Raw genomic sequence first — 25,295 nt, 5'->3', positions numbered from 1 at the left:
TTTCATAAATTCCACCATTGCAGCTTGGTAAAACAATATGTACTTATTATCCTGACTTACATCTCAAAACTACAATTGTCAGTGTTTTTTTCAAATCCTGCTAAAGCTAGCTGATCAAAGAGGATCTTTATTCTTACCATCACAACTTCTCTGGTCACTTCCAAGTGTAAAACCAGCTGGACATGAGCATGTATAGCCAGGTATTGTATTTGTACATATACCAATGTCAGCATCACATTGGTCACTAACACCACACTCATCAATATCTGTAAAAAAAATCAAGGACATGTAAAAAAATTAAGTCTGGTACTATTCCAAGCCATGGAGTTGAATTCAGAAGCCATGCACATGACTACATATGGACACAAGGTAAACAACAATGGATTTCAACAATGAAGAAGACATGCTTGTTTTACCAAGTTATTAGGCATTACCTATAGACCACTTGACATGTGACGTCATTGCCCGGCTGTATGCGCGCAAATTATGGCAATTTCCATTGTTCTTTGCCCTGCAGTGTGCATACGCATTGTAGTTTGCTCAGGGCATGTGCATTTTAAATCGCCAACCACATTTCATATTTTACAAAAAAGTCATTAAACAGTGTAGCGGTTCGTTCAAGCATACCCATAGACCATACATCGCCTAAGTTGATAAACAATGATGTCAAGTGGTCTATACAAATGTTCATACATGAAAAGAATACAAACATTTTGTATGAGAACCAATTCATAATAACTGAAATGAAAAGAACAGATTAGTGTATATCGCATGTCAATAAGAAAGTGTCTTTATTAGGAAAATTTATGCCACATACCAACACATATTGTGTTATCTGAATCGGATTTTCTGTATCCATCGTTACAAACACATGACTCGCCAGTCGTCACTGGGTCTCGTACACACAACCCATTGGTGCATTGCAGACCACGTTGACACTGAGCTTCATCTGAAAAACAAGAAGAGAGCAATTATAGTCAATGATTACAAGAAATTTACCCAAATGATAGCTGATGGAAACATCATTAGTTCATTACCCACCCAGGAATCGAACCCCAGTCACCAGACCTTTAAAACTCTGATCAAATGTATTGGCAAAGCGTAGGGTCAGCCAGGCAAGAACAATGACATACCCACAGCTGTTTTTTCTTCAATGCTTGACAAATGTTTTGCAATGTCAAAGATTTGTATATTCCACTCAATTTTTCTATATTCTCCTGCAGATCACATCCATAACATTCAGGCTTAGTATTCGTCAATAAAAGAAATATAGTAAATTCTTTAGTATTCAAGCAGTAACACTCAAGCTTAGGCACAACATCTAATTTGGTCCTATATAGCACTATCAGTGCCCAGAGGACTTTTTCCATCATACCCATATAGAAAGAGCCATTGATAGGACCAAATTAGACATTCATAATTGCAAGAATATAACATATTTCTTACCAACACATGTGAGATTATCCGCCAGAAGTAGAGCAAATCCAAAGTTGCAATCACATCTGTAGCCTGGTCTCTCATTGAAACAAACTTGATCACATTCATCAACTTCCAGTTGGCACTCATTGATATCTTATAGAGGGAAAATATGTGAGATAGGAAACATTAACAAGATGCCACACATTACATTTAAAATAGCTGTAAAAGCATATTTGCGATATCGTAAAAACTCAATAGTTAGCATTATGTGCTTACTATCGAGCGCTTTTAAAATATGCAAACCTGAAGAGCACCATCCACAAAAGTGTTAAGGGTTTTGAGTAAATCATCGATACACATAGTTATATACTAACAAGTCAACCTGCAAATTTGTGTCTCAACCCCATTAGCTCAGTTGGTAAAACGTCGGACTTTGGTACAAGTTCATGTTTTCAAAAGTGCTTGGTTGTAAGCACATATGCTAACTATCGAGTTTTTACGGTATTAGTAATATAGAGCTAGAACATGGAGGGAGCCTACTGCCATATGCAACTACTTGGGAATAAGGTGTAACATGTAACATAATTTTGATAACTCATCCTACTATCAAGAAATTGGATAGTGTTCCAGAATGACATCAGGATTCTCTGCCATACAGTTGCAACTTCAGAGAGAAAAAAAATGTCAAGACATTGAAAAGTGATCAACGTATTATACTTCATCCGCAAACTTACCAGCACAGTTAATTCCATCACCGATAAATCCATCCTGACATTCACATGTAAATGATCCTTCTGTATTGATGCAGTCTGCTCTTGGATGACAAGGGTCTTCTGAACACTCATTAAAATCTATGGTAAGAGACAAGATTTCAACATGCAATTATAAGTAGAAAAGTTAAACAAGTTGAATAAAAAGAAATCAACCACATCAGTGGTAGACTTTGTCATGCTGAATGCAACCAACTTTTTTATTTTCATAGATTTACACTAGCTTCCAGAGAAGAGAGTCACTCTCTTGCTTGTGGTGAGCGTACACAGCATAAACACAGAAGTGAGGTTCTGATGGGCTGATTCATTCATAACACAACAGACCAGTAATCTGATTGGATGATTACACATCAAACTTTTGATCTGCACTCATGAAGGGAACACAAAGCCTAGTGAATGTCCCTCATTAACAGGGTGCATATGCATGTGTTTAACTATACTTAAAAAGTACCAGATAAAAACATATTAATTATTAAGTTATATTAAGTTATATTATTTCAAATTTATTTGTATACTCACCGACACAAGTTCCATTTACTGCATGATACCCCACAACGCATCTGCAGAAGAAAGCGCCCTCAGTGTTTACACATTCCTCATTGAGAGAACAGTTGCCTGCTGCTTCTAAAGCACACTCATCAATGTCTGCAAGAATATAATATAACAAAATATATAAATCAAAGTTTTGAAATAAACAATTAATTAGAGCCCTGCGGGGACAAGATTTTTTTCAAACTGCTCCGGGATTTCCTCGTCCCATCTACCCTTATCCAGATCAGAACTGAAATATTTTAAGGTAAACCCTATGTACTCCGACCAGCCAAATGTTTTCTAGACCTGACTGAACCGGACCAGACCAGACCTTTTTGTCAAATACCCTGTTACCAGCGAGTCTATGAACTTCCAATGCAAAGTGTGCGCAGAGCAAAAACATATTGACATCACTACCAAACTCGCGATAACCACCAGGCGGCGGATGACATGATCGAGCCGGCAACCTGTGAAACCGCCCGGCCGTATGGAATTTTCCAATATAGTCGGTTAGTTTTGTGGGGTTCATTATCGAACCCCAACGGTTTTAGCTTGTATTTATATTATTTATCAACATAGGCCTATTTGTTTGTGATAATTCAAGCGTTTTAAAATTTCAAAATAATCCCATTCAATTACGCGGTTGACGATGAAAATTTACTGAATTTAGAGAATGCAATGCGGCCACCACCTGGCAACCACAGTATAATCAATTTTGCTACTGCTCTTTCATGCTATAATGGGCTATTCAAGTTGAAATCCACACTACCCCTGTGGAAAATTTTGGAAATATCTTCCACGGGGGAGTATGTTTTTCAAATGTAATTGGTCAGAGTTAATCATTTTGAAACCCATACTCCCCCTGTATTATGGCTTTACCTATACCTTCCACAACTGGAGTGAGTATTTCAAATGAAAGTTACCCAATTGTCTATTCTATTTGAAACTCATACTCCCTCTGTGGAACACTTAAGCTCAATCTTCCACAGGGTAGTATGGATTTTAGATGGAATAGCCCAATATAAAACTTACCAATACAAGTAATACCATCTCCAGTAAACCCTTCTGGACAGATACACACATAGCTGCCAGGTTGATTTGTGCATACCGCTCTCGGATGACAGCCAATGGTACGGAAATCGCATTCGTTGATGTCCGTACAATTCTTCCGTCTCCGTCCCAACCAGTATTGCATCGGCAGAAATAGGATCCTTCATTATTGTTGCATGTTGCCTGAGGATCGCAGTCGTATATGTTCTGCTGGCATTCATTGGTATCTACAGCAAAGATACAAACAAAGATGGTAAAGCCGATTTATTCTGAGAAAATTTAGTGACAAAATCAAGAGCAATATTTATTTGGGTTTGTGTGCTTATTATTGCCACATGTTTGAAATTTGACATGTTTGAAACCAACCCATGATACTCTGCTGCCATGGTCACTCATGGTCCCTGTACAAAAGTGTAGGGAGACATATGGCTGGTTCCCATATTTATTTCAAATTTTATAACCCTATTCTGTCTTACTTTCAAGAGCTCTTTAATTGTTTAACATTTGTAATGAGGATATGAGATCCCCACTTACTCAAAATACCATATAAAACCTAAAAGCCTCAGTGATATTGCTATTGTAAGACACTCCTTCATGTGCATATACAATGGGAACTTGCATGCATCAGGAACCAGTTTTTGGGTGTTTTGCAAAATGATTGAAGCTGGTATAAAATAATGAAAAATGGTTCCCAACCAGTGGGTCATAAGTTGAACCCCATACTGTGAGATCACAAGACTACCCTTAAGGTGTGGCATACACACAATTTTGATATGGTATTGAGAGTGGTCTAACAATATAGGGTTTTGTTATTATTTGCAACCCACACTTTTTAAAAGATGGATTGGTCCAAGCATTTAAAGTCTTTTTGTTTCTTGTATGACTAATTGAATGTATTCTCATCAAAACCAAGCAGATAGAACCGACAGACGGACAAAGAGATAAACAGACACAGTTTATTAAGTAATGCTGGTTTCATACTTTCCTGCTGCTTGCCGCTCTGAAGATGATTTTACTTCACTGCTCCACTGCTTTGCCGCCACGGCAGCACAGCTGGGAGTTGAATTCAAATCAACTGGGAGCGGTGCTGCTCTGACGAATGAGAACAAAATACAATTTTGGAGCGGCGGGTGCTGAGCGGCAAGAGTGGCTTTCGGACTCATGCCGCTGCCGCTGAGTAGTGTGCCGCTCTGCTTGCAGACAAGTGCAAGCGGCATGATGAAGCGTTACGCCGCTCAGCGTCATGAAACCAGCATAAGAAAGGGAATTTGTGAGTCTTACCAGTGCATGTGATGCCATCGCCTTCATAGCCAACATCACAGTCACACATAAACGATCCTATGGTATTGGTACAGCTGGCTTGCACTGAACATGGAGGCGATACAACACACTCGTTGATATCTGAAATATAAAATCAACAAATAAATCAAAATTCTTATATTTGTTATCCTTACGACCAGACGGATAATTTGATATGCTAATGAGTGAAATTGGAGCATGTTTAATTTTCGACCCTGTATCATTTCTGGGGTCATTTTGAAGGTCATACACTCAAAATAACACTTGCTCACCACCTTTTTTGGATTCAGCCGGTCCAAATTACTAAAGATACCTAGATGATCAACTTTTACTCAAAAATGCTTCAACAATTTTATACAAGCACATATTTGAGATTTTCCTCCAGTCTATAAGGCCTTTGGACGACCTAAAAATGCTTCACTGGGTGCACCTAATTTCCAGGAAGAGTAATCAGTGAAACCTAACCTATTGTTCTTCAGTCTATAATACACTTTTGGGGCCTAAATAACTAAAACAAAACAGGCAAAAAGTATACAAAACAGACACTCAAACAAAAACTCACCGATACAGACATTGCTGTCTACATTTTCCTTCTCATATCCTTCATTACATGTACAATTGTAGCCACCAATGGTATTTTGACAGGTTGCAGTACTGCCACAGATCAGCGGATTCACATCACATTCATCAATATCTACAAAACAGAAACCGCAGATTTAAAAAATGCAATATTTTGATTTGTTCACTAAACTGATGCTTTTTAATGATAATTTGACATTGTTTGTATTACTTTTATGTTATGTGATTGCAGATGTGTTTTTCTGGGTTTTGACATTTGTAGTAATTATTTGATCATCAAAGTGTCACATATAATGGTTCAAAATGACGCTATAGCTGTGGGGTGTGTGTAGGACTTGTAGGTGTAGGTGGGGGTGTTTGTACATCTGTCTGAAGTAATCACCATAAAATGAGTATGTCAGTATATCCCTGTAATGTCAGATCAGCAACTGATAGTGCAACTCTTTTCAAATGCATAGAAACCAAGTGTAAACCTGTGCACGGAAATCTTTGTTTGTTCTGTGTTTGTAGGGGTGTGGCTTGTAAACACTGGCAAATGAGGACACTCACAAGAAAAATCTCTGTACAACAGTGGAATCCGATGCCTAGACAGTGTTTCTAGCTGTGAAACGCCATAAGAAAATGTTATAGCTAATGACTGCAGTTGCAGGTATAGGGTGAGTCTGCATGCAAGTCAAATGTGTGTGTCCACAGTTGGATATTAAAAACTTGTTTGTCATTGTTTACATGCATAACATAGCGATTTACTCACCTATGCAATCCCTTTCATCCGGATGTAGATCATAACCTGAATAACAGCCACACTCATAGCTACCAAGTGTATTAGTACAAACTTGTGAGCAGAAATCTTTGGTTGGATCTTGATCTTGTTCAGATTGGCATTCATCAAAATCTGAGAAGCAAAAACAAAAAATTAAATATAATTATCAACAACAAAACGCAACAACATACGCCAAGCAGAGAGTTGCGCCGGCGTCACGCTAAGCTTAATCACAGCGTAATCAAAATATTTCAGATTCGCAAGCATTTCTGACTCATTATTTCCGCCAATTTACTAAGCTGTCTTGAACCATGTGACTTTTTAGAGTTGAAAAGAGTGAAACAAATCAAGCAAAAATACGAGTAAATATTAGCAAGTTGTATTTTATCAGTTTCAAGTGAAAGAATCTTAGTGTTGATAAATATCAAGAAATCTCAAATTCAGGCGTTAACGAATGTGTCTTCCATTACTCTGGCCTTAAGAGTAGGTGCAAGAAGTATAACACTCTGCTCTTGGTTGCAAAAAGTATTTCTTACCATAGCATTTGAAGCCATCTCCAATCAGCCCAAATGGACAAGGCCCACATGTTGCATTCACAAGGGGTGCTACATTGTCTTTACATGTCACCCCTGGATAACATGGATTATCTAGGCATGCATCATAGTCTGCGCTACAGTCATCTCCGGTATAGGCGGGTGGACATGTACAGGTCACTTCCTGTGAAGGAGAATAAGAGGTTAACATTGAAAGGTGAGAAGAATGCTTGTCAGATAGTAAACCTGTCGACACCCTCAATTACGAATACCACATCATAAAAGCCCATCAAGCAATTTGGTCGATTCACAATATGATGTGCCTCCAGCGGTTGCTGAGGAAGAGTCCAATTTATGCAGGGCATCATGGGAAAATGTGCATATCCAAAGCCGCAATACAAATACAACACAGGCACATATGTCATTGTGTGTTTACATGTCAATATAATGATATTACACGCTAATAGACAATAAAACAGCAATTTACAATGTTAGCAGATCCATTTTTTATCTATTGATCGAACACACAGAATCCTTCATGTTTTCAACATTATTACTACCACACTTGCATGAAAATCTAATGTGGCTAAAAAGCAGCGATATCTACCTTGGAGGTAAAGAATAAGCCAAATCGGCATTAGAAGTTTGCAATGCATTGTGGGACAGTTTTTGCATTTTTAGGACACTTTGTCCTTTGACCTTTCACGAAAATTGTTTTTTGTGCATACAAAATATAATCAAAAAAGTTTTACTTGAATAAAAACAAATCCAAAAAATATATTTATTATATAAATCAATTATCTAAATATTTTTAATTGTAACATTATTAGAATAATAAAAAAATAAATAATAATTAGAGTAATTTTTCCGAAATGTCAGAGGTCAAAGTGTCCTAAAAGTGCTATCAAAAACCGGAAGTCACAATGGCGATTGGGCTTATTGAACTGGTCACTAACCAAGCATGTCTGGGGTTGTTGTCTGTGGTCAATATAAAGTCAATTAGGTGTCAAGGGGCTGTCAATACAAGTATGGTCGCAAAATAGATTCAAGTCAATGTAGGATCAGAATTAAGGTGTGTGTAAATCCAGCAAAGCCTGCCAGTTTTCTACAGGCGTTTTATGAGTTTAGGCTTTGCTGAAAGACGGGTACCCCTTTGCTAGAATACTTTACCAATGACAGCAAAGCTTGACAGAGCTCAGTGAATTGTACCTAGCGACCGCAATTGTTAATTATATACAGATTGTTCAGTTATCACTTACAGAGAAACGATCATCTACAATATCGTTATTATCCACAAGCTGATTGAAGTTACATGTGCCGCCATTCTGACAACTACATAATCTGACTTCGGGAAAAACTGTTGATGCCGTTCTTTCATCACTGGCAACAAATCCCAGTGTGGTCATCTGTGCGTTGGCAGGAGTCCACTTAAATACTGCAGCTGTAGAGGACATAATAAATACAAGAACATGCAAGGCATTGACTATAAAAGCAATAATTGATTTCAAGACACAAGACATATACACCCCCTATGGAAGATATGATCTTAATTGCCCACACAAGGGATGTATATTTCAAATGGAGTCCCACATTCAGGTACAACCCAATTTCAAATTCACACCCCCTGTGTGGAAGATTAAGGTCATGTCTTCCAGAGAGGGATTTCAACTAGAAAAGCCCATTATTAAGTTGTGTCAAATCGTCGCTGGGCAGTTAAAACCTCCTATGTGCTTTTGGCCCCTGAACATGTTTAAAACAAAACTGGCAACAGGTTTCATAGGAGGTTTTGCTTTAAACATGTTCAGGGGCCAGTGACACATACGATGATTTTGAAATACTAGTTTTGGTGAATTCTGAAATTGAATCATGATTGGTCAATGATTTGGATAACTTTGAAATACCCTTACATGGATTTGTTATAAGATCATGATTAGGCCTTTCACTATTTCAGTGCTCTTACCATTCTCGGACATTTTAGTGATAGTAGCATTGGTGATACTGCGATACAATGCATAGTTGATGGTGTCCCCTTCAGCATCGTTCGCTGATATTGTATACTGCATCTCTTCACCCACAGTAGCTAAAACAATGCTTGGTGAACTGGTAATATTAGGTGCATAATTAGCTGAAAGAGAACAAATAAATATATGAGGTGATCTGGTATTGAGTGGAAAATCAATGGGCTAATCCCTTTAATGTTCACACTCCCTCTGTGGAAGATTTTGGAAATATCTTCCACAGGAGGAGTATGAATTTCAAATGGATTCAGCACATTAACCAACTCTATTTGAAAATCATACTCCCTACATGGAAGCTTCAGGTTGAATTTTGATCAATAGAGCATGTTTAACTGCCGGTTCCAATAGTGCACCAGTAGTTGGGTTTTGAAGCTGTCCCTTGGCTATGTTGATGATCTAGTAGACCTTTAAAATACAATGGAGAATGTTATATGGATGGTTTATTGTTCATTTTGTTTAGCGAACATCATAACTGCGCATTGCAAGTCAGCGTGACCTCAAATGATAATATCTTGGGTCTAACCGCAAAGAATTATGGGATTTACCAAAAAGGTCAATTAAAGAGGAAGCCCGCCAGAGCAGTTCTTCTGGGGTGAACCAAACCTGCCTGGTTACCAAATTAATCAGTGACATGTCATCTCTGAATTTGACAGGTGCTAATTGATGTTTTAAATGTTAATGCATCAATTAGCACCTGTCAAATTCAGAGATAACCTTGTCACTGATTAATTTGGTAACCAGGCAGGTTTGGTTCACCCCAGAAGAACTGATTCTGGCGAGGCTTCCTCTTAACACCTTCAAAAAAAAAAAAAAGTTGAGGATGACAACACTTACCGAGTGACATAGCATCATCCAGTAGACTGACACTTGTAATCAAGGTATTCATACCAACAGCTGTATTCCCAGTGGCAAGGGTATCATATAGGCACTCTACATCACTGTTGCATAGAGTCTGTGTATTCGAAAGAAACGTGGTACCAGCATACTGGTCCAATAGGTTGACCAGGAAGGTGGGTTGAAAGGTCAGGTCATTGTAGGACGACCAGGAAGTGCCACTCGGGTAGGTGAACTGTGTTTCAGATTCTTGTACCCTCCCTGAAATAGCAATGTGAAAAGAACAAATTATACTTATGTAACATCTCCAGTTTTGTACAATATCTGATCTACTCAGACCAGAGTAGGATATTTTGAAAATTAAGGTATTAGTTACTATCATTACTAACTTACTGTTTATGAAGTCCCTGGCATACTTCATTGCAAAGTTATTAACTTTTTATATTTTCTTCATTATTTAAACCTATATCTCAATTTCATCATTGTCGTCTTCGGTCTGATTGGATGAGATTGTGTCACATATAGACGAGGGGGAGTATATATGTTTGTAGAACATAATATCAAAGTTTGTTACAGTTGCAAGATGTTGGCATCATCATTGACTCACTCATTCACATACATTATATAGTCTTTGGCGCGCCAACTGCTGCGCGATTTGTGCACCACGCTCTTTACGCGTCACGTCACGTTCGCGTGTGACACAGAGCATCGACCCCCGATGCCACAGATTTGGTTTGTACTTCTATGTGGACAGACTATAAGAAGCACTTACAAGATTCTCCAAAGCTGAAAATTTCATCATCTGTAAGTGATCCCAAGCCTGTCACTGTCAACACCTGCCCATCACGGAGAAGAAAATCATCTGTGAAGTCACCATTCCATACACCTGATGCACACAAACAGAGTTATCATATAACAGTAACTTAATTACTTGGTTATAAAATCAGTACCTCATCTCAAGTTCATTTACCACTCTCAATACCATATTCATTCCATTCAAAGGGCATTTTATGATTCTAAGCAGCAACATATTTGTAGGTGCTCATTAACTGGAAAAAAAAGGTGTTTTTACATACATTTCTTTATCTATAGTGAGATTGCAATATCATGGTACAAGATTAATAAGGGAACAAACCAAAAGATTGATGACGTCCTATAAACGAAACTAGTTTCATTTAGGGGGAGGGGGTAAAATACTCGATTACGTTTGTACAAAAACATCGGTCTGAAGAATGTGTCATTATTATTATTATGTCAACATTTTCAACATTTCTTTATCACGTTTCTGGCAGGGAGGGAGGGGGTCGGCTGAGAAACGAAACTAGTTACATTTATAGGACATCATCGATCTTGTGGTTCGTTCCCTAACTACCGCCCTCTGTTGCTTAATAATTGGCAATAATTAGTGAAAGATGTATTTTACACAGATTTTTAAAATCACATTTTTTTCCACAAAAATAATCCAGAATATTTTCTCTATCCAAATTTTTATTTTTAACAAATCTGGAATTCCAGAAAAATGAGATGTTCTTGTTTACCCAGTAATCCTTTGACTCCTCTTTGTACTTGCTGGCCATTGATGCGGGTACCGACCAAAAAAATAATATCCAGCATCTGCTCGCTAATAGCGACCGAGACTGAGATACCACTGCTATAGTAGACGACCACCCGGTCTTTGCCGGTTATTGGGGAGGTGTAGTCATCTCGCTGAAGCTCCAAGTAGAAACTACGATCAGCTGGGTTGAAATACGGACCTGAAGAATCATAAATATATTTGAGTCAAATTTAATGGCATGCTTATTTATGTTATACTGATGGCAATTATTTTATAAGAAAAAAAAACTGATGTTACTTTGTGAACATTCGTTCTCAACTTTGTGGCATATCTGGTAGTGTAACAAAATTTTACCATTGACATATCCAAATTCTACTTAAAGGGTTAAGAGCACATCTGGATTTATTCATTAAGTGTTACACAAGCTCAGTATTTTATGGCATAACATAATCCATGATAATAAAAGTGTCCAACTCGCCAAAGTCTTGACCATCTAAAAGAACACTGTGATATTTAAGGACAAGGTTACCTGCCCAAATCCTAGTATAAACATTTAGTAATTGTTGGTATTTAGTTCCTGCACAAACCTGCCAGTTGACTAGGCCAACAATTGTGGACCTTTAAAGCAATATTGTTAGCCTGGGGAGGTCGGATGCGATATCGCCATTTTTGATGTTGCCATTAGATTAACACGTAAACCTGAAATCTTCATGAACAATTCTAAATATGTTATGTCAGAGCAAAATTCTGGCTTTCAGCCTTGTAGTTTTGGCAGCCTTGCATGTCACATGATGTATGTCATGTACCGCCTGTTGAAAGATTTACTCAAGAGGAGGCCCTCAATTTTTCTCAAACTTCAAATTTGTACGTAACTGTAATGTACTTGATGAACTAAATAACATGTGAAAACCAAAGCTTAAGGTGCTATATTCGTTACAGCCAGTCAGATTCACCAATACATACATTCATGATCTAGGTGCTGGAATGGAATAGCAAAATTTTCTTACATTGGGTTTTACCATTTTGAAATCCATAAACCCCCTATGGAAGACATGAACTTAACCTGCTCCCACACAGGGGGTGTAGATTTCAAATGGAGTCACCCATACAGGTAACCTCATTTGAAATTCACATTCACTTTGTAGAAGATAAAGGTCATGCCTTCCATAGGGGAATATGGATTTCAACTGGAATATCCCATTTTTATCTTGAGCATTAGTTTGGCTCAAAATTAAAATGGAAGAAATCTGATATTAAAAGCTAGTATCAGTTTAGCATATTGTTAAAAAAAAAGTAACAACAACTTATCAGAATTTTTATATTTGGTTATGTCCATAAAATAGCATACCATTGAGAAGTGATGATTTGTCAATCATTGTGTTTCCATTGAGTAACACGCTGAAATCGGTTCCCTCGGCATTCATCACCATTTCAACTTGTGCAGAGTCCGTTTGCATAGCTGCCACACCAGTGAATATTGTAGCACCCTCACCTCCTACCGTCACATTAAGAGGTTCTCCCATACGAGCTGCAATTGGTACAAGTGTAACATTAGATTTGTTAGGCAATGATGAATCAGGGCTCTGAATGTGAAATTTGACTGATCAATTTGTGTATGCACAGAGCCTAAACAACAGGGCATACTGTACTGCAAATTTGACTCATTAGGTGTTGGTAGCTGACGATTTGACGGCACCCAGCACCATGTACAATGTCCATTCTTAACTACGATTTCCAATCTTCTTCCAATCTTCTTTTAATGCTCTGCGTGCTAGCCATGCGCTTCAATGGAAAAATTTCAAGTTTTGAAATATTTTCTCAAAATATCAAGAGCTATCTTAAGAACTACTGGATCAATACTAGGCGTGTTTGTACTCATTTTAATGCATTTTTCATGCTCATTCCAAATATGGTCATGAAAATTTACATTTCTGAAATTTTTGAATTTTGGTGGAAAAAAGCTATGTGTTTCAAAAGAATATAAAGTACGATGTTCTTTGCACATCAAAGAGAAGGAAAGTACTTTGTGCTAGAAACTGGAGATTATGTTACAATTTCTACCTTGAAGGACAAAGAGTCCATCATCGACCTCTGCCAGGATATATTCTCCTTTGCCATTGAAAGTATACTGATAACCATCCATGGTCCTCATGTGGGGATCACCAAACAGCCAACCTGGGAGGAAAAGTGAGAATAAGTATAAGAAATTTATTTTGAAGATTCATTAAATAAGACCATTAAGTTAATTTTCATTACAACTTATTTTTTTAACAATGATTATATAATCATACTATCCAAACTATTACAAATTATATAATGAACATACTCTTAAAATCAATATTGCAAATCAAAATAAAGATAGTAATGAAAATAGGTTGGACACAAAAACAAATAAAACAGAAAGAGAGAAGGGATAAAGAGACAAAAAACAAAGAAGTGGAAAGAAAAGAAAACTGATCAAGAAAACAAAAGCAACAGAAAACAAGAATGAGAATTACAAAAAAAAGAAAGAAAGCATGACTGTGAGTACATACCTGATTGTGGTGCTTCGTATCCATTGCATGTGCCAGCAGGCCGCTTTTCATAATACAAATCGCAGAAACTAGGATCCTGTGACTCTGTGCAGCAGTAGTACCTTGGTAGCAGATCTTCATCTGAAATGGAAAGTAAGATTATAGATAATTGTAATATTGAATTTCTTTGGCTTTTTAATGTAAAAAATTAGGGGTTCATTAATAGGATTGAGGGCATAAACAGCGATCGTGCCCGAAATCCTATGAATGAACGGGTTCATACATACCCAACATTCTTAGCAATTCAATACAGATGAAAATAATAAGGGTTTACAAGTTTAAATAACATTTCCATACCGTTTTCCTTCATAAATTGGTAGGCCTACTTGCAGGAAGCAGCTCGGCTCATGAGGTCAACGGCCGGGAGTCAACACGTGATACGCGTCATCTTTTGCGCTCCAGCGTGAGATGGGCGCTGTGACATGCGCTTGGCGATGTACGCATAACACTAGCAAATCGTGGATCGTGTTAATTGGGTTCCAACGCTGCGTGGCGCAGCTTGTTTATGCCCTGTGTGCTGGTCATAAACGGAATTTATGACCAGCAAAAAAGGGCCCAAATCCAATCAGAAACGTCGTTATATCGTGAGTATGTATGAATAAGGTATCATGTTTGACAAAAGTCAGACCATTATTCTGCACTGCATGATCAGCATTATCACTCGCAATTGATTTTTGTTTCATGGACAAGAATAGTCAAATATGAACACCAATTGTGCATTACAAACATTTTATTTATCTTAATCACATAAATGCAGAACTGTGCAATTGGTTACATGGCTTGTACAATGTGCGAGGTGTCAACATTTCATGATATAATATGATCAACCAATCTGCACTCCAAACCCTTCGTTTCATAATAAGCATGCTCACTACATTGGCAAAAAAGGCAAAAAAACTTTGCTACAGTGTACAGACAGATCGCATTCACTACTCACTCAGATAATCCACATACTGCTGCTCATCGTAAAACTGTCCCGTGATGTAGTATTGACGTTCAATGAAAGTACTTGACCACGGTCCTTCATACCCAATGATCAAAGACTCGTCAGATCTGTAGCAACACTGCATGCTCGCTCCATCATCAGTTGGAATAGTTGACTGAATACACAGAGTGGTGTCTGTGAAAGAGATTATGATCAAACACTAAATTAGATTCATCATATATATTGAGGATTCACACAGGTAAACTGTCATACTGTAGTTTGTCATAAAATTGGCCTGTGACTTAGAATTGAGGTTTCAATAATTTTCTTATTCCGGCTGGGTTTTTTTGGATGGAAAACATGTGACAGCGTGGTTGACAGACTTCTGTAATTTCCCATTTTAGATGATGTCAAAAATGATATTCTTGCCTGCTTCTGGTTCAAAAGTATGTCCACATCTTTTTTTTTTTCACAATTCGATTCGATTTTGGTTTGGTTTTTTTCTATAAATGTGACCGCACTGCCCCTCAAAAATGTAAAGGAAAATTTTTAAGGAAGATCAATGAGTTCCTCTCAAGTTCATTGATTTGTCCTGATCATATGTGACACCTTCTAAGCTGGGCAAGTCATACAATCTTGTATACTTTGTCATGTACTGATGATATTTAGAAATTTAATTATTTTATATCAGTTGCTCAGATCATCAAACATAGCTGTAAATAATAAAAATGCCACATGTGACTTAAATTGAAATATGCTATTCCACTTAAAATGCATATTACCCCTGTGGAAGATTTTGCAAATATTGTCCACAGGAGGAGTATGAATTCCAAATGGAATAAACACATTAGGCAGCTCCATCTGAATTTCATACACCTCTGAAAAAGATTCAATCTAAATGTTCCACAGAGGGAGGGTAGTTTCAAATAGAATAGGTTATATGGGCTAATTCCATTTAAAATTCATACTCCCCCAGTGGAAGATATTTCCAAAATATTCCACAGGGGGAGTGAGGACATTAAATGGATTAGTCCAATATAGGCGCAGCACAATCTCAATAAGCAGCATGGTACATGTAAACCCAATGGCAGGGAAGAATGCTTAAACAAAGAGACAGATTAAAAACTTACTTAAGGCGACAAAAAACAACAACATCCTGTTCTATAGGCGGACATGCCTTTTATGTATGGTTGGTTTACATATGACCATAAAACCATCCTCAAAAATCACCAAAATCTGTCAAAATAATAGCAATTCACTTGCTCACTTTGCTCTCTTATTTCAGTCAAAATCAGTTACATTTTGTACCAAAAAAAACCCAAAACAGCTGATTTTACATGCATACAGCAAAACAATTTCCAAAATACAAAATCAGGGATGGTCTGGCCCATAAAACAAGGTGGTGTTGTTGTTGCCAAAAGGTGCTTTTAATAACAGATATTAACAGATCTTAGGTTCGCAGAGGTTCACAGATAATATTGCTTTAACAACAGCATCAGTGAAAGATATGGAAGAACAACTAGAACTAGCCAGCTTGAAGAGAGACAGTAAACACATTAGCTTGCAAATGCACAACGGAAAAACAAAGTTCAAGACCAATTTTGATACAGAAGAAACAATCATAACAGAATATCAAAAAGATTGATAATTATAAATATCTAGGTCAGTACACATGCCCAGCTGAGAAAATCCAATCAGAGTAAAATCAAGATGCAGATGTTTTGGAATGCATAAAAAAATTTTGACAGGCAAGGCTATACCAATGTCATTATTCAGGAGAAGAATTTTTTATCAGTGTGGCTTAACAACTATGACCTTTGGAGCAGAGACACAATCAACAATGGAGGAGATGGAACAGAAATTGATAACAGCCCAGAGCATTATGAAAATAAAAATGCTTAATTTCTCACTGTGTAAGAAAATAAGACACAGATAAATAAGAAAAATAAATCAAGTCAAAGATATTTTAGAGAAGATTAGAGATTCATGATAGTGGGAATTCGGGATTAGAGAGGAATGTATGCAACAAGATTAAAAATATAAATGTACAATGTAAAGTAAGATTTTGGGGGAACTTAAACCAATATGTTTGATATTGAGGAAGGTTTGATTCACTCGGGTAGTGGGAAATTCAGGTAAAAGGAAATGTATTTTTAAATACATTATTATCATTTTTATTTTATACATTTATCATGTTTGTATATATTCTTAATCATCTTAAAAGATGATTAAGAATATAATTATACAAACATGATAAATGTATAAAATAAAGCAAGATTCAGAGAAATTGATATGTTTGATATTGAGGAAGGTCTTATTCAAGATATAGTGGGCAACTGAGATTATACGTGTTTATGAATTCAACATGATTAAGAATATGTATAAATATACAAAGCAAAGTACAATTTGGGGAAACTAAAACCGATACTTGGATATCAAGGAAGGGCAGAATCAAGGTAGTAGGAAATTGGCATAAATCATATAAATGGGAATGTATATGGTTAAGAATATATATATGTACAATGTAAAGTAAGATTTGGGGAAACTGAAACCAATGCTTGATATTAAGGAAGGTCTGATTCAAGATAGTGGGAATCTGGGAAAGAATGATATATGTGACAGAATCTGGTTCATGGGGCCAAAGGAGGCATTTAAAAAAATTGAGTTACACCAAAGGTCTAGCATACTTGATTTTAAAGTTGTGAATTTTTTTGATGTCTATTTTCTTATGTATTTTGTTGGGGTTTTTTACTCCACATTTTTACCTTTAACTCAGTTTCAAATTTGCTGCCTTTGGCCCCCATGGACCAGATCGTGTCACATATATGTACAATGTCAAGTAATATTTGGGGAAACTTTGATATTGAGGAAGTTATGTTCAAGGAAGTGGGAATTTGGGATAAGAAGAAATATATTTAACATGATCAAGAATATAATAATGTACAATGTAAAGTAATATTTGAGAGAACTGAAACCGATATGTTTGATATTGAGGAAGGTCTGATTAAGGTAGTGAGAAATTGGAATAAGAGGGAATGTATTTAACATGATTACAAATATGTATAAATATGATGTATAGGTATCAAATAAAGTAAGATTTAGAGAAAATGTATATATAATATATCGAGGAATGCCTGATTCAAGGTATAAGAATGATTAAGAATATGTATAAACATGATAAATGTTTAAAATAAAGTAAGATTCAGAGAAACTGATTTGTTTGATATCGAGGAAGGTCTGATTCAAGGTAGTCAGAAATTAAGGCGTAATATTTTATATGATTAAGAATATGTATAAACATGATAAATGAATAAAATAAAGTAAGATTCAGGGAAACTTTTTATGTTTGATATTGAGGAATGTCTGATTCCAGGTAGTGGGAAATTAGATCCAGAGAAACTGTATGTTTAATTAATATCGAGGAATGTCTCATTCCAGGTAGTGGGAAATTAGAATAAGAGGGAATGTATTTAACATGATTAAGAATATATACAAACATGATAAATGTATAAAATAAAGTAAGATTCCGGGAAACTTTTTATGTTTGATATCAAGGAAGGGCTGATTTCAGGTAATGGGGAATTAAGAAAAGGGGCAATGTATTTAAATTAAAATTGATATGTTTGATATTATAAGGGGTACTACACCTGTGGTAAATTGTGAGTATTTTTGCATTTTTCTCGAAAAATAATAACACACTGGTGACAAAAGTTATGTATATTATTGGGGCAAGGAATCCAATTACTACACTGAAATTTCGAACCGCTTGTCTTGGGTCACTGAAATTCCAGTGTAGTAATTGGATTCCTTGCCCCTATAATATACATAACTTTTGTTATCAGTGTGTTATTAGTTTTGAGAAAAATGCAAAAATAGTCACAAATTTATCGAGGGGTGTAGTACCCCCTTAAAGGTTTGATTCTATGCAGTGGGCTCTCCCAAGTCCTCTTACATACAGTCCAACCTCCCTTATCCAGACCTCTTTTATATGGATCTCTCTGTTGCCTGGCCATGTGATCTTTACAGGAAAACATGACTTTATTGCTTTCACATGTTAGTTCATGCTACATGCTCTGGAGCATTAAGAAGGACATATCTATGTTGCATAAAGCATTCAAATACCACAGTCTTTCAGTGTTATTACCACATATTGAGTCATCTTTTTTGCTGTCACAATTTCAGCACTTCATACATTCAATTCAGAATTACACATAATTCTTTATACAGATTTTTCCCTTGACAGGCCGATGCTTGGTCCCATTATGGCTGGGTAAAAGAGGCTGGACTGTATGGACTTGCATTTATGATTAGAGAAAGGTATACGGGTGTTAAAATTATATAGCTGGTCTGCAAATAGGATGTTTATTCTGGGCTGAAGATGAGAGAATCTTAATAACTTACTTAAGGTGACCAGTGGGTCGTCTGCAATGAAATGAAATGAATGAAATGAAAAGGCATACTTATAAAGCGCATTTCGTCAAAATGACCCCAATGCGCTGTACAAAAATCTTACACTACAACTTAAAACTACACATAATATATGCAAAGATACAAAATAAACACAGTCAAATGTTGAAAAGATGAGATTTTAGTGAGCCCTTGAATTGATTGAGAGACTTGGAGTTCCTGACATGAATTGGGAGTTGATTCCACAGTTCCAGAGCTGAATATGAAAAAGATCTCTGGCCGTAAGTAACAGTATTGACAGACTTGCGTTGCAAATTCACCTTTTCAGTAAATCCCATAACCCTTTGCGAGTACACCTGAGAACTCGTCATTTGACGTCACACCGACTTGCAATGCGCAGTAATGATGTTCGATAAACCACGTGCGATCGGGCGCAGATCACCGTGGACGTAAAATGACGAAGTTCTCAGGTGTACTCGCAAAGGCTTATGGGATTTACCGAAAAGGTGAATTGGTGGTAATGTTAGATCTAAGAGCACGAGTTGGCTTTTTGATGGTGATGAGATTACATAAGTAGTCAGGTGCCAGGTTGTTGAGGCATTTGAAAGTAAGAAGCATAAGCTTGTATATGATGCGCTTCTCTACAGGCAGCCAATGAAGGATTTAAGTATAGGAGTTATGTGTTCACACTTCTTAGTCAATGTAATGCCCCAGCATACTTTCCTGCCGCTTGCCGCTGCGGCAAGCAGCAAGGCGCTTCAACCAATGACAAGCCTTGATTGTGGCCGTTTGTCTGCAATGCGCGTGCGCCACGCCACTCAGCGGCAAGCGGCAGGGTAGTATGAAACCAGCTTAACAAGCCGGGCGGCAACATGTACAATGTACAAATTAAGATTCAAGTATGACAGTTAATCAAATTTTAACATACATTAAATATTGCAACTCAATTACCCTGTACTAGTAAATTGTCATCATGTCATCTCAGGCCGTTTGTTGTATATTCCTTGCATTGTATTTATCATGTTTCTACTTATATACTTATTGTCTTTTATGTGGATGAACCAACATGTATAAATGCCACTGTTGTAAATAAAAAATGAAATCCAAATAAAAACTATCAAAACTCACAATTCCTGTAACAAAAACTAACAGTTTATTACAAACAATCCCTGGTCATTGTCTGGTCATTCATATATATAAAAACCATAAAAAACACAAAAAGTCGACTTACCATACAGATTAGCAAGTCTTTGTAGTACAGATTCATCCAAGCCATATTGTGTAGCATTAAGTGCTAATATCATATCAGCCTGGTTTACAATACTTTCACCTACGCCATAGCTACTGTCTGTTCTAGCCTGTTCAAAGCTGCATGGGCAGGTTCCAAGAGAAGAGCTCCATGTTGATGGATCCGGTTGGCTATATGTGACATAATCGAAAATTAGGGGTTTATTAATAGAATTAAGGGCATGGTCGGGTGTTCATACATACGCGCTACATAACAGCATGCAGGCTCGATCGATAGGCGGGCATAAACATTATTTATTCCTGGCTTTCCTGTCGTAAACGAGCCATGCTAGAACCGATGGATGCTCACAAGTAGGATATATGCACGTATCCTTGCGAGGTATTTACGCAAAGAGCGAGTGATGATGGTGATGTTCGCGCACGTGCAAACACGATGGACAGAGTAAGTAAATGTTTTCTCACAATTAGCGATGGAAAAACTTTTAAAATTGGAAAAATTTTATTGGAAACACTTTCTATTAAAATTTTATGTAATGTTTATGGTGCTCATCAAATGTAGCAAAATAAATATAATGATAATCAACAGTCCTTTCTTTTCTTTAAGACAAAGATACAATAGCAATGAAATTACGCTACATTGTTCCTGACTTTGGTCAGAAATGTTAGGAAATTGAGTGACTTGGAACATTTTTCCATGCACTTTCCTTCTGCATAGAGAGAGCACTGAAGACATGTGCAACTGAAGTGAATGTTGCTTCCTCCTATAGTTTGCTTCTGGTTATAATTGGCAAAAATTATTCATATTTTGTTACGGAATGCATCAATAATGCCCAGTAACTTAAATTCACATCAGCTTACACCAATCACGCATTACGAGCATAATGCTGCTTTACGCTCCACGCAACAAGGGTGATACTGCACCTAACTGCGAGTCATGTGCATGCACACAATTCTATATCTATACAATATGTTACAAGTCTCAATTTTTCGCCAATTATAAGCGGAACAAACTATACCAGATACATACTCAGCAATTGAAATGTCATTTGACTCTATATACGTACTTGTTGTACCATTGCAAACAGCGGTTTTTATAATTCTTTGTATTCTGGTCATTTGTTTCCAAGCGCAAAACCCATCTGCCATTCTGTCCGGTGTTTCCGACCACCTGGTCCGGGCGATACCTGGAATTTACTGATTCAAATGGTGGGTTTTCCTGCTGTACATTTCTGTACATCTCGGCTCCACTGTTGTAGCCAATGAGAACATCTTTGCTCTGTAGAAGGTTGGTATCCCACAGCATTTCCTCTTCTCTGTAGTTGAAGATAGCAAAGCTGTAGACTCCATCTGTTAGTATTGCAGCTTGGAATGTGTTAGGCTGAAATGATGAAGTTGATTACAACTATAATAAGCTTTGGATCAAGTTTCTTGCATTAAAAGTAATCAGCAGTCACTGATAATTTTAACACATCCTATGCACAAATCACACTTACAGAATGAGTCTTAATATTGCTCACAGGATAATGGCTGCTGTCTTGGGTATGCGGGTATGGGAAAACATATTGCAATTACTTCATAAACATTTCAAAAGATTATTTCTCATACACAGTTTTGAAAGTTACCCAAAACTTGCATTGTGAATAATTTAATACCATTCTCATGCCATGGCAGCATCTGTGGATGTGCAATTAAGGGAAATGCTTAGTTATGGGCTGTGCATAGGAAATGTTAAGCTAGCTCAATTTTAATCTGTTTTTATTTTTGTTTAATAAAACAACACATGCAGATTCAAACAAGAGATCATTACATTGACAAACACCCACAGACACACAACACCCTATGGAAGCCATGACCTCAATCTATCAGAGGGATTGTTTATTTCAAATGGGGTTACCAGAATGGGCAACTCGATCTGAAATTCATACACCGTGTGAGAGATTAAGGGGCATATGGATTTGGATAACTTGGATAGCTAAATAGGGTGCAACACTTCAACAATTACGCTAACTTGACCGCATCGAATAGAAAAAATGCAATTTTTTTTAAATAGTGCTGTCACTGATGTCAAGGCTTCAGATAGGCCTTTTGCACACATAACTATTCAGCACCAGTACACCAGTGATTTGAGCAAAACATCATGATTTGAAGCTGCACCTCGACCCCACTAACTGCACTGAAGAAAATGCAGTAGCAGTATAGCATTCCTCCTAAATACTTACCTTACTGCCTGTAAACTGAGCCCGGAATGCTGGAACTTTCTCCCATGTGACTAGCAGCATCCAATCAGCTTCAAACGTAATACCGAGAAGATCCAGGCTAGTGTCTGTCTGTCTGACTCTATCAGAAGCATCTGCTAAGACAGCCAGCTGACTCGAAGTAGCAGTAGCTGCATCATACACCTATCAACAAAAAATACAGACATCTTTTATACAGATCTTTCTGGTATCCGCCCCAGTCACCTTCCATAGGAAACATGCATTTAACAGCTTATACCCTTTTGTTTTCTATGTCGTCATTGGGCAGGAAAACCCTCCTATGTGTCATTGACCCCTGAACATGTTTAAAGCAAAACCACCTATGTAACCTGTTGGCAGTTTTGTTTCAAACATGTTCAGGGGCCAGAAGCACATAGGAGGATTTTCCTGCCCAACTACAATGTGTTTAAGTACCATGAAGACCAATTCTTTGTCATATGCAGCACTATTTAGAGCAAGACTGGCCAGTCAGATTGTCTGAAATTTGCAATCTGGCCATCAGGTCCAGAAAAGTTAATCATCAGTGTTGTAGCTACAGTGGGCGGTGGCAGGCAGCACAGACTACCACTCAGTTTTGGAGTCCACCACTCAGCTGCAATTTTCGCGCTGGATTCTTATTGAATGAGTCAAGAATTTGGTCAATTTTGGCAACATGTTACCAAATATGTCTCAGCAGGTAGTACTCATAGGGTTAAACCTCTTCAGCCTTACCACCATTCTTACCATGTTGCTGATTGGCTCAATAAAGGTATAAGGTTACTTACCTGGAAATAGACATTTCCTACATCGGTAGACAAGTCAATGTCAGCCCAGAATGGTGCCACAATCCTGTCCCCAGAGTCAGCAGCAAACCCAGCTTCATATGGGTAAGGGAAACCGTACTTATCGTCATTCTCACGGATGAATAGGAACAGACCATTTTCAGTGAACTGCATAAATTAGAAGGTTGTAGTTAATAGAATATAATATAAACATGACCTAAAACAAGGGTAAGCAACTTCCAATGGCATGCAGTCAGCCATTTATATATTAAAGTAATAAACAAACAAATGGTCATTTACATCACCTTCTTCCAAAAAAATCCTCATCGTCATTGGGTAGGAAAACCTCCTATGTGGTCCTTGAACATGTTTAAAAAATCTACCACGAGGTTGCATAGGAGGTTTTGCTTTAAACATGTTCAGGGGCCAATGGGACATGGAAGTACAACAAGTGCTTTAGCTACAAATCGGGGCTAGGTTTACCCTTCAATCATTTTGAGGAAAATTTCCTGTTTTAAATTGGAGGTTCAAGGCATTATAATATTTGTTACTATGGCCTTTATTTATAAATCTTTCCTTAATTATAACTGCAATTCAACATCTGTTAAATTTAATTATTTTTAATTTGCCCATTAGGAGTAAACTTGACTATGCAAATGATGGACTGACATAATAATGGCAGTTAATTAGACACTCTTAGACACTTGTATCCCACTTACATATATACTGTAGAAATATTCTCCAAAGAATGGATATCCTCTCGGTGGTCTAATGGTTTCTGATATAAGCTCTGTGAATTGTGTGTCGCTGTTATCAAAGGAGACCCGTAGGCTTGAATCACCAGCACTTAAACCCCAGGAGAAGAAGAAGTTCTCTGTAACATAAAATGAAAAATATTTTAGTGACAAAACATTATTTTCCCTAAGGTCCCTCTTGATTGCAACCCAAATGGATTGGGAAAGACATTAAGGTTTTTCAAAAACTGATTAAATATATGCTGGTTTCATTCTGCCATGCTGCTTGCCGTTGAGTGGCATGAAGCATGTGCACTGCAGACAAATGAACACAATCAAGGCTTGTCATTGGCTCATATGCCATGCCGCTTTCCGTAGCGGCAAGCGGCATAACAGTATGACAGGGGCATAAGATATAGAGGTATGAATATCAACATTTTACTCATAGTTAGACTATCTTTTGAATGAAGTGCTCAATCCCAAAAGGGAGAGCGTATAAAAATTCAAAGAACAGACCTTCCAGAATAGGTAGTCGTTACTCTGAGTTTCATGCCTAAAAGGCAATCGTCAGACGACAGGTATGAATATCTGTATGTAGGACAGACAACTTAACATCCCCTCCAAAGGACAGGCCAACCTCATGGTTTATTTACCCAATGAATCATAGGGAGTACAAAAGCTAGTGAAGTTTAGCATAAAATATATCAATTAGCTTTATACATTGTCAGTGCATTACCTAGGCAACTTAATCCATCTCCTCGGAAACCAACCAAACAGGTGCAATTGTAAGAGCCCTGCAGATTACTGCAGACAGAGTTGGCATGGCATTCATTGAGGTCGGAACTCAAACACTCATTGATATCTGAAATGAAAAAGATTTAAAGTTTAATTTTTAAGTATTGTATCATCTCAAATCAATATTTATTATGATAAAAAGTTTTTAACAGTATTTTATGCATTAAATGTGCCAAAGCAAGTTTTTTTCATCACAAAATCAACCTCTCCAAAAATAATTGGAGGAACAAATCAGTCTACTGAGTTACA

At 37.2% G+C, this 25,295-nt stretch overlaps 2 protein-coding genes across 2 annotated transcripts in view; both read right to left on the bottom strand.

The window, feature by feature from the left end:
* LOC140166771 (uncharacterized) overlaps positions 1–5,172 on the bottom strand; it is a 49,695-nt gene extending 44,523 nt beyond the window's left edge. The window contains exons 1-7 of the mRNA XM_072190264.1: positions 5,052–5,172; positions 3,753–3,997; positions 2,709–2,834; positions 2,154–2,270; positions 1,447–1,572; positions 818–949; positions 138–266 (exon numbers count right to left, since the gene is read on the bottom strand). Coding sequence (XP_072046365.1) covers positions 138–266; positions 818–949; positions 1,447–1,572; positions 2,154–2,270; positions 2,709–2,834; positions 3,753–3,915 — 793 coding nt within the window. The 5' untranslated portion in view covers positions 3,916–3,997; positions 5,052–5,172. The remainder of the gene's footprint in view (positions 1–137; positions 267–817; positions 950–1,446; positions 1,573–2,153; positions 2,271–2,708; positions 2,835–3,752; positions 3,998–5,051) is intronic.
* Positions 4,035–25,295, bottom strand: part of LOC140166770 (uncharacterized) — a 35,161-nt gene continuing 13,900 nt past the window's right edge. The window contains exons 13-32 of the mRNA XM_072190263.1: positions 24,988–25,113; positions 24,237–24,391; positions 23,521–23,685; positions 22,721–22,900; positions 21,566–21,879; positions 20,485–20,672; positions 14,859–15,041; positions 13,883–14,002; positions 13,410–13,523; positions 12,697–12,876; positions 11,332–11,547; positions 10,566–10,679; positions 9,794–10,054; positions 8,902–9,066; positions 8,201–8,382; positions 6,945–7,125; positions 6,400–6,540; positions 5,632–5,763; positions 5,052–5,171; positions 4,035–4,039 (exon numbers count right to left, since the gene is read on the bottom strand). Coding sequence (XP_072046364.1) covers positions 4,035–4,039; positions 5,052–5,171; positions 5,632–5,763; positions 6,400–6,540; positions 6,945–7,125; positions 8,201–8,382; positions 8,902–9,066; positions 9,794–10,054; positions 10,566–10,679; positions 11,332–11,547; positions 12,697–12,876; positions 13,410–13,523; positions 13,883–14,002; positions 14,859–15,041; positions 20,485–20,672; positions 21,566–21,879; positions 22,721–22,900; positions 23,521–23,685; positions 24,237–24,391; positions 24,988–25,113 — 3,242 coding nt within the window. The remainder of the gene's footprint in view (positions 4,040–5,051; positions 5,172–5,631; positions 5,764–6,399; positions 6,541–6,944; positions 7,126–8,200; positions 8,383–8,901; positions 9,067–9,793; positions 10,055–10,565; positions 10,680–11,331; positions 11,548–12,696; positions 12,877–13,409; positions 13,524–13,882; positions 14,003–14,858; positions 15,042–20,484; positions 20,673–21,565; positions 21,880–22,720; positions 22,901–23,520; positions 23,686–24,236; positions 24,392–24,987; positions 25,114–25,295) is intronic.

Source organism: Amphiura filiformis, chromosome 12 (assembly GCF_039555335.1).
Source record: "Amphiura filiformis chromosome 12, Afil_fr2py, whole genome shotgun sequence".
In the NCBI taxonomy this organism is placed as follows: Eukaryota; Metazoa; Echinodermata; class Ophiuroidea; order Amphilepidida; family Amphiuridae; genus Amphiura; species Amphiura filiformis.
Note: the sequence above shows the minus strand (reverse complement) of the source record. Positions and strands in the feature narration are given on the sequence as shown.